General features: G+C 40.2%; 1 protein-coding gene across 1 annotated transcript; it reads right to left on the reverse strand.

Annotated features, from left to right (window-relative positions):
- Nucleotides 1–39: 39 nt before the first annotated feature.
- Nucleotides 40–5,272, reverse strand: si:dkey-182i3.11 (insulin-like growth factor-binding protein complex acid labile subunit). The gene is made up of 3 exons (XM_056373976.1): nucleotides 4,123–5,272; nucleotides 3,419–3,657; nucleotides 40–2,041 (listed from the first exon to the last, which is right to left on the reverse strand). Exons 2-3 carry the CDS (start codon nucleotides 3,632–3,634, stop codon nucleotides 164–166), a joined length of 2,094 nt encoding a protein of 697 aa, XP_056229951.1. The 5' UTR covers nucleotides 3,635–3,657; nucleotides 4,123–5,272; the 3' UTR covers nucleotides 40–163.
- Between the last annotated feature and the right edge of the window lie 5,279 nt (nucleotides 5,273–10,551).

A 10,551-nucleotide genomic window follows, 5' to 3' on the forward strand; every position in this document is an offset into this window, starting at 1 on the left:
AGTTAATCTAATCTAAGACACGTTATGAATGCATCTGTTGATATTCAAATTTACAGTGTATTCAGATTAGGGTGCAAATACATGAAAACCAAGAGCAGACATGAAAAGCAAAGAAAGAAAGGGAAAAAAAAGGCTACAGAGGATAAAACCACTACAAAGGATGTCATGATCGGCTGACTGCTATGAGAAAAGTCGTGAGCAGATATAGTGCTTTCAGAGGAAACAAAGCTGATGAGCTGCTTGCAGTATTTGCAGTGCAATAATCTTGTAACATGGGTGGAAGCATTGCTGGGTGTGAGAGCGTATCCTCAGTAAGGGGTGATACAGTCGATGAAGAGTAGAAGAAGCAGGTTGGCCGATCTCCTAGCTTGTCTCTGTGCTTGTTGACCCAGCAGCTGATGTAGAGAACATGTGCACAGGTGCAGTCCCAGACATTACCTGACAGACAGATAGAATTAAGCTTTCTCAAAGGCTCCAAGGTCCCATTCTCCACTGCTCTGAGCTGGTTGGACTTCAGACTCAATCTGTGGAGGTTTTTCAGTCCTTGAAAGACGTCACGCTGCAGGTGATCCAGCTTGTTTCCCTCCAAGTTTAGTTCTCTTAGCTTTGAAAGCCGGGCAAAGAGCTGAGGGTGTAAACTGACCAGGCTGTTGTTCATCAGATGAAGCCTGCGGAGGTTGTGGAGGAGATGGAAGGTGTTGAAAGGGATGTCATGGAGCTGATTGAAGCTCAACCTGAGCTCTTTAAGGTGGGTTAGCCTGACAAGGTCATCATGAGACAGCTCTGAGAGGCAGTTGTTGTCCAGATCCAGTGTTGTGAGATTTGCTAGATTCATGAACAGGCTTGTAGGAAGTTTGCCTATATTGTTTCCATTGAGTTTTAACTCCTTTAAGCCGACAAGGTCTCTGAAGTGGTCTGAGTGTAAAGAGGAGAGGTGGTTATGAGAGAGCCTCAGCGAATGTACCCTCACTAAACCTTGGAAGAATGAGGGATGTAGAGAGCTAATGTGGTTGTCATTGAGGTCTATCTCTCTGAGGTCACTTGTCCTGTGGAGAAGTCCATTGGGAAGGTGCCTCAGAGCGTTGTGATCCAAGTACAGGTTCTGTAGAGACTTGAGCTTGGTGAACAGAGCAGGATGGAGCTCCAGGATGTGGTTGTTCGACAGCTGTAACTCGTTGAGTCTGGACAGAGCATCAAATACCCCATCTGGAAGGGCAGAGATCTGATTGCTGTTCAGCTGCAGCTGTCGCAGTTTGGTCAAGTTACTGAATATGTCCAGAGGAAGAGACGTCAGTCTGTTCCTGTACAAATCAAGTAACTCAAGTTTGATCAGGTCACTGAAGACTTTTGAGGGAAGAGAATCTATGAGGTTGGCACTGAGGTCCAGCTCACTCAGCATGGTCAGACCTCTCAGTGATCCCTCAGAAACAGTGGTCAGTTTATTTTTGCTCAAATCCAGATGATCCAACAGGCCGAGTGAAGAGAAGCAGTCGTCTGGAAGATTGATGATGCTGTTCATCTGTAGATTCAGAAACTTGAGCCTCTTTACATCGCTCAGTGCCTCAGATGGAACAGTGACCAGCTGGTTACCACTCAGGTCAAGGTGTTTGAGACTTATCGCTCCACTAAAACTGGCCTCATCCACCCTCATGATTCTGTTATTTGAAAGAACAAGTCTATCTAATGCTGTGGAGTTTGTAAAAACACCCCCCTCTATCTCTGTTATAACATTATGGCTGAAGTAGAGGTCAGCAAGGGCGAAGGCCCCTTCCAGTCCACCAACCTGTAACCTGCTGATCTTGTTAAAATTCAGAAACAGTATCTTCAGGTTAACTAATCCACCAAGGAATCCGATTGGTATATATTCAAGCAGGTTCTCACTCAGGTCTAGTAATTGGAGAGCAGTGCAGTTTGGGAACTGACCAGCATGTAGAGACCTCAGGCCATTGTCACGTAGGAAGAGCTTGGACAGCTTCGTCATATTGGGCCAAGGGTTGAGGGATAGGAAGACATTCAGCTGATTCTTAGTCAGGTCCAAGATCTACAGGACATCAGGAAGAAGAGTAGACTGGTGAAAAGTCTTTAATGTTTAATTGCGTAGAAATACCATAGAAGAAATCTTGATAATATAAGTGTCTTAGAAGACCAGGTAGGCATTAGGGTCACTGCACACTAAAAATTTAGTTTTGAAAAGCTGCAGCAATTGATAATGGAATTCTTTTATGGTCACTCTAAAAGATTAAAGTAATAGATAAACATCTAGAGAAATATGCTTATTGGCTTCAAGGTAGCGAGTTAGATAAGATGATCAATACTAGTCTCACTACCTTAGCTTAGCACAAAGACTGGAAACAGGGAAACCGCTAGCCTGGATCAGTCCAGTGGAAACAAAGGTTGTGCCTGAAATACTCATTCATTCAGGCCTCCCTTCTCAGTTGGTTTGGTTAGTGACCATTGGTTGTACAGTACTTTCCACAATGCATTATGGGATATGGGATGAGTCCACCATCTGGGGTAATATAATTCTAACTACACATTTGGAGAGCACTACAAAGTGGCGAACTCACTATATAGTGGAATATATAGGGAGTGGTGAGTGATTTCAGACACAGCCAAAATCTACCTTCTACTCCACTAATTAACATGTTATATCTGGTTTGTTTACTCTGTATGTTCGCCACTTTACACGGTCTAATTGGCCAGACTAATTCTTTGCTGCCCAAGAAATATTTGGGCAAGCTCTTAATTGTTTTGTATTTTTTACATAGCCTCACCTACTTGCATATTTATACTTGTTCAGAAAGTATTCAGAGCCCTTCACTTTTTGCACACTCAACTGGGTTGTAGATTTAATATTAATTGGATAAAACTGCCATTTTCAGTGTACATTCATTAACCCATCGGGACAAAGTGAAAACATTTATAAATGTATAAAAATCAAGCAAGCAGTAGGGTCTATTTACTGAAAAGAGCTGTCTGCTGCTGCATGAAACAGGGATGATAAATCTTTGTGGGTTTGTCACTGTGCTAACCCCTTTCACGTTACAGGTTGTCATTTGATTCGTTTCTGATAAGAAATGTCACTTAGTATGTGAAAATGTTTACTGTACTGTAAATCATATACTTAAATTCCATTGCCTTGAGTTTTTAGACTGAAAATCTTTCAGGCAGCCAGTTGTTCCCATTCGCTATAGTATAAGACTTAAACTTGAAAGATGCCATTATTTAACATTTATGCTTTATATAATAATGGCCGGATAAAATATGCTGCAGGAAACTCCCTGCAGAGAGACATTCAAACACATTTACAATTTAACTTGGGACTTTCTTAATGCGTGACGAATAAGCCGATCTTTTTCTACTTTTCTTTTTTTTCCCGAAAGTGTCACACACAAAGTAGCTGTATGTTAGTTTCTACCTGCAGCTTCTCCAGCCCACGGCGGGGTATTTCCTGTATCTTGTTGTATGAGATGTACAGCTGCTCTGAGCCCTCTGGCAGCTCAGGGATCTGGTCCAGTCCTTTCTGCTGACATGTAACGGAAGTCAGGTTGTACAGACATTGGCAGGTTGGGGGGCAGAGGTCTGATGCCCACACCAAGAGGCTCAGGGAGGCAACAGTTAACGCTGCCAGCATGGCTGACGACAGCAGAAAAAAACCTGGAGAATGGAAGAAATTAAACAGTGCAATATTGTCAATTCAAAAGGGTTTTATACAGCCAAATAATAATTAATTGTAGGTCAATTCAAATATTATTTTCAAGTTGACTTTGGTTTTGGAGAACAAGATCTGAAAGAGAAATAAGTACATTTTATGGTGGTTTTGCTTTTTTCTTGATCAACGATTTGCTGATTTGTGAAGACACAAAGAAAGGTTAACATTTTTACAACACACTGACTGATGATCACTAGTTATTCAAGAAGTTCCTTTTGTATTGTACAAAGTATCAATCTCTACATTTTAAAGGACACTACTTATTTATATATAAATTATATAACATAAATATATAGTATGAATTTCAATCGAAATAGCTCCAAGATTTATATTTTTAGGTGTGTTCAAAAGTGTGAAAGCGTTTTTACTCTTGCTATGTCAGACCTTTGAAATTTGTAATTAAGACTTACCACTGACGAGAGGACAATGAAGTCAGGTTTAGTTGAAGGATGGTTTTGCTGAAAACTGAGTCTGCAGACTGTCTTTGCTGCTCTTTGAGCTCCATTTAGAGGAAGGTGTGGTTACCAAATGAGCTCTCTTAGAACAACTGCAAAAACAGGAGATGGTTGTTAGGTCAAACCAATGTGGTTATAGACCCACGTCTCTGACAAGAGCATCACACAACTGCTTAGAGCAGCAGAGAGATGGATCCATTTCCAGACAACTTCCTCTTATAGAAAAAGTGGGCTTATAATACTAAAATAATGATGAACTACCAAATGGCTGAAACAATTAACTATTTATTAAAAAAAAATTTGCCAATTTATTTGTTGTCATTTGACTAATTGATCTACTGATCATCTCAGCTCTACATAAAACTGATATCAGATTTACTTCACTAACTCAATGCATACAATGAACAAATAGTAGGTGAGTGACTAAGACTAAAGGCAAGACAGTTTAATCAATAACCTTTATTCAGGCTGCAACTTATTATTATTTTCATGGTTGATTAATGTATGTATGTATGTATGTATGTATGTATGCATTAATGAAAATATCCATCACAATTTCCCATTCCCACTTCAAATTGCTTGTTTTGTTTTGTGTCCAACCAACGCTCCACAACTTATAATATTCAGTTTATTAGCGCATGGGAACCTGGGACTATAGTCAATATATGTTTTTTTTTTTTAATTAATGGATTATCAAAATATCATCATCTAAATTCTCAATCTAAAACACCTCACCTTCCTTTTAAAGCTTAAGACTTCTAAAGCAAAAAATGTATCAATGGCCTCATGCAAACCTTCATCTCTTCTGTTCACAACTCTCTTCACACACTCAAACATTATCACTGTTACAAAATGTACCAAAAGCTACTAAAAAGCGCTGGTGAATGTTTGATTATATTGAGTTTTATCAATGCTGCAAACATTGGGAAGAATTTTAGGAAAATGTTCCATAATTCCTGGGGGGCTAATAATTTTGGTCACAACTGTATTTCCATTGTTGATTAAGCTTCAAATACAAAAATAATCTCTGTAAACGTGCTGCATGCCTGCAGCCTGGAGAAATGACGTGGTTGTAAATGTATTCATGTGCATTCATGTATGGAGTGGATCAATATGTGGACGGTGGTGTCGCACAAAATGGAGCATAATTGAGCCCATTAGAGAAGAAGGGCAATAACAGGACAGGGTTCCTGCTCACATGGTGCACATGGTTTCATGGCAAAAACCTATAATGTTTCTCTGGGAGATTAAATTTGTGACTCCAGCTGATTTAGCCTTGCTAATAGCAGGACCTAAGGGTGGCTATGTTCCTCAGTCTGGCTGTCAATCAATCTGTCCTGGCAACTGCTGACCAGATAATCTAAAATTTGGTGTGAATCACAGCTAAACATTTGGCAACCCCTGATCTTTCCACCATCACCAACATCAGACCAACATTTGCACATAATCATACACAAGGAGTATCAAAAATATATTGGCAGATTCCCATAAAATTTACTGAACACATTCATGTTCCTCAGAGGATGAGGAAAACTCTTTACACTTCAGCTGTGTCACTTGACATCTCATTAGGCCTCATCACCTTTCGTTGCAAGGAAACTTACTGAGCACATTTTATCCTTAAGATGATAAAACAAAAGTAGTCTAACCAAGCCAAAACAGTGGCCTATCAGAGCGCACGCAGGTGCTGCTCTCCTATGGGTTCATACACCTGCCTATGAAACATGAAGAGGTCTGTCACTGACCTCATTTAAAGATGAGAGGGCTCCCCCTACTGGCTGTCTCTGGTAGTACGACTGGTTCAACAGGTTAGGTTACATTTACCAATTTGAAAATTGGTCCTCCTATCTGCTCCCTCAACCATTTAGAGCAGAGGTCACTAATAGGCGGACCGGATCCAGACACCGTCCTATCCGGACCCGCAAGTAAAATATAGTCTAAATTATTGAGAATTATTACATTTTGGGGTTTTTATAATATATTAGTACTGAAGGTGTGTTCAAGTAATACTTGCACAGTATTTCTATTTTCGACTGTGTCATAAATTTCAATTCAATACTTAAATACTCAAATTGCCGGCAGGACTGGCAGCTGGTCTTGGTGATGACGTATGACGCTGGTTGCCATGGAGAGCCTATATATTCTAGAAAGTCGTTCCAAGTCCAACATTTCACTCTAAGACACGGGAAATTCAAAACTTTCACTCAACGATTTCTGGAAAAGCCAAGAAATAATCAACGAAGAAAAGGATCCACGCTGACCGCAGTTGACCTCTGTCACTGCTTTATCATGGAAAATGTGAGAATATAGGTAGTTTAAGAAAAACTTAAATTACTTTTTTTGCAAGCCGTTTTATTCAACGCCTCAACGGCCCTGAGGCTTTGAATGTTCAAGAAAGCCTGAGAGTGACTTTCATGCAGGGTCACGTTTGTTCAGGAACATAATGTCAAATATTAAAGTCTTTGGCTTAAATAACTGAAATGTAAAGACAGAAGAAAGCCACAGTACAAATACTCCAGTATTATTGTATAGTATTATTTCTCCTATGTGAACTTTGCTAATTCCTGATTCTCCTGTGTCTCAGGTCTCCAGAGCCAGACCACATATCTTGTTGTCTGCCCAGCTGCCTGCTTCATCCTCCACTCTCCATTCATAAGCCTTCATTTGTTCCCCTCCTCATCCCAACCAACCCCTCCCTGACCTCAAGTTCCTGGATCATCTCCTCCACGCCACATCCTGTTACACCACGCCATAAGCCCTTCATTCCTGTCCCAGTTCATCGTCACCAGACCACCCTCACTCTTCAGCCCTCCAGCGGCTCCCTGTGAACCAGCTCGCCAGCTCCAGCCACAATTCCCCACACCTCCCCCTTTCTCTTAAGTCAGTTTTCATATTAAATCTGGTTACAAACCTGCATTTGCATTCAGTGTCTGAGACACAGAACAGAATACCTGAGACTAGTTTTACAAATGCAGCTTAGTCTTTCTTGAGATTTTTTTTTTTTGTTGGCATTTTGCATTTATCTGACAGTTACAATGTGACAGGACATGATTTGATTCCCCAGCTGGGAATCAAACCCCAGATGTTAAAGATATGTAGAACGCATCCTTCCCATCAGACCTCTGTGGTGCCCCAAAAAATATGTGGCTTGGTCTTAAGTCATATTGACCACATACAAGGACCATGAGGCTTTTCAGTCAGAGGGTGCTATCCAGTAAAACTATGGTGCAGGTAAAAATGTTAATATAGATAACATTAGGTTCAGTAGGGTGATGTGTTAAAGTATGCGTTCCCCCTCATTATATGACAGAAGCAATGCTTTGTTTAGCTTGTATGAAGTCATTTATAGATAAAATTAACTTGACATGTAATCCAATACAGTGTGATAATGATTTTATTGCCTGGTCTAAATTTGGACTTTATGTTGCCAAATCGATCCAGTGCTATAAGAGTGACATTTACAGTATGATCTTTGAAACTGGACGGTCAACTCTTGCTCTTACTACTTCACCAATAGATGGCAGTCTATTCTACTTTTTGGATGTCCCCATATGCGGTGTAGCGCTATTTGTTTAACTACAGGAGCGCATCTAAGTTTCTAAATTTATAAGGTTATGTAACCCAGCCCCAGCCTGGGACACCTCTGGAAAACATGATGTTTCCCAAACCCCGATTTGACTATTTCATGCGAACAGATCTTATCCTACTTTAACAAGATAATTCCCCTTTTTCAACAGTTTATTTGCACATTCAACAGTTAATTTAGATAAAGAAATAAATGCATTTATTTTGGCAGTTTTTAATGTATTTGAATAAAGAAAAACAAAATTTGACAGATTTATTGTGTAGCACACAAGGTAAAATCACCATGAATCAAATGCTCTTAGAGATTCAGCTAATTCAAATTATAAAACAATGAACACAGGGTGAAGGGCTGGTTTTTCAAAAATAGTTAAATATCAGTGCTCAGTTATTTCAAAAAGCATTTTGTATTTGTTTGGTGTTTACTTCCCTTTAAATCCCTGAAAATGACATCAGTGTGTGCATTTCTCAGCTCAGTGGGCTGCCTGTTACACGGACTGTCTGCTGCATGACTGGCTGAACAGCCACAGGACTGTACAGTAGGTCAGGCTGGTTGTAATCCATTCCAGATTACAGTCCAGGGCATCGCAGGAGGAAGTGAGGGGGATTGGCGAAGACAACACTCAGTACAACTGGCTTCCTGCCAATTTAAAGAGCAGACAAGTTTGTGTTTTGATATTCATGTGAGAACAAGGTTGAGTTGTTTTACACCTTTGGAGTGAGGATCTCTTTAGAAAATGATTTCATTTTAGTAGGTATACGCTTAAAAAAAAAAAAATCAGGATGAATCTGCTTTTATAAACAAATGGCCGATGAGGCTTCACTGATTTTACGTATCTCAGCTAAATCATCACGAGAGGCAGGAATCAATGAAAGAATGTCCCTAGTACAACATATAAAAGCATGTAGAGTTTCAGGAGATTCATGTGAGAGGTTTAATGTTCAAATCTGCCATATGAAGTTGAGGATGGAGGTGAGGGTCTGGATGCGGACATTAATTACTCAAGTTCTCATATTGTCTACAACTATGTGTGTGCATGTGTGCTCTTGTACTTCTATCATTGTGAGGATAAGCTATAGCTTTGGACCTTCAGAATGAAGACATTTTGGAAAGCGAGTGTCTCTCTCCTCACTTCAAAGGTTGTTTGAGGGTCAATTCCTGGTTTTCGGATTAAGGTTGAAATTAGGTTATGGTCTGGGTCAGGGTTGGATTAAGTAGTTGTGATAATTAAGTTCAAGAACCAGGGAACAAACTATCAAAGTACACAATTATGTGTTTGTGTTTTGATGTCCTCAGGGTCAGTATGAGCCACTGGCTGGATCAATCCTTGCTGACGTGCTCAGAGCAGCACAAATCACTAGCTGTAGCACACACACACACACACACACACACACACACACACACACACACACACACACACACACACACACACACACACACAAATCACCCCCAGATGTAGAAAGCAATAGAAGCAGACTCATTCCCCTCCCTTGCTTTTCCATAGACCATTAGATGTATTGACGATTCCACATCCAGTATTTTTTTTCCTCTAATTGGTTTACACACAGCTGACCGGACAGTGATGCTAATGATGCCGGTGTACCCTGTAACACAGTGTTCAGTACAGGCTCTGCAGTCCATGGAAATATGGACTGCTGCTGTTCTTTCCAGCATCGATTCTCTCTGAGCAGCAGCAGCACTCTGCTCTTCTGGTAAATCTCTTTCTCTGCCTCTGCTCTCCGAGGGATGACAGTGAATCTGCTCGTGTGCTGCTCACCTGCTCGTTCCAGTATCAGCCTTTTACTCTGCGGGGGTTCAGGTCACTGAAGGTCTCAGTCATAACCAGGAAGCAGGGGTGCGAGGGAAGGATGAGGCCCTGGGTTCGTTCCAACAGGTCCAGATCAGTCCAGGTAAGATTTGTCTCTCATTCGTAATTAAGTCATGAGACGACATGTTCTCTTGATCACTCTGAAAAGTGTCGCTTGAAGATAAATAAACTTGATTGCCAGTTTATTAGGTACACCTATAGCCAAAACTAGTGCACTCTAATACAACATGCATTAAATCCTACCTTATTTGTTTATAATGATCAGGTTACATCTGAGAGGAGTTGAGTTAATTATAGATGTTGATCTAATATTTTGTCCACAGCATTTATATCAGTGAGAACAACCAAATTGCCTCTTTGTATAGTTTAATATAATTATATATAATAATTTCAACAGCACCATAAACTACATCCTCCAAATGTCCATGCTGTTTTGTTTTTTGTTTTTTTGTGAGGGGTTTGGGGGTTGCATTAAATCCAGATTTAATACAAATGAACATATATAATTTTGCTTTTTTAGCCAAATTTTTTTATACCAATCAACCATAGTAAATAGTAAGTGTGATATAACATCAAAATGGTGCCACTGTGTGTGTGTGTGTGTGTGTGTGTGTGTGTGTGTGTGTGTGTGTGACTTTTTCTGGAACAAATTTAACCTAACTGCATCTACACTGCACGCAAATAAAAAGACCCTGACATCTCAATAATGATAAATATTAATCAAGTCAGATTCTCTAACAATAACGCACCTTTGTGGGAAATCTTTTTGGCTTTGTAATTGAAACATCAACAGTAGGTATCAGTAGGTTTAGTGGAGTTTGGTGTGGAGACACAGGAGTGTGAATCAGCTGTTGCTCTCCATCAGTGGAGGTTAACTGTGTTGACAAGTTTTTCTTGAGAGTTTTCTCTCCACCTGTGATGAGAAGTGAGAGGACATGTGAGGACATGTGGACATGTGAGCCAGCTGATTATC

The sequence above is a fragment of the Seriola aureovittata genome, chromosome 4 (assembly GCF_021018895.1).
Source record: "Seriola aureovittata isolate HTS-2021-v1 ecotype China chromosome 4, ASM2101889v1, whole genome shotgun sequence".
In the NCBI taxonomy this organism is placed as follows: Eukaryota; Metazoa; Chordata; class Actinopteri; order Carangiformes; family Carangidae; genus Seriola; species Seriola aureovittata.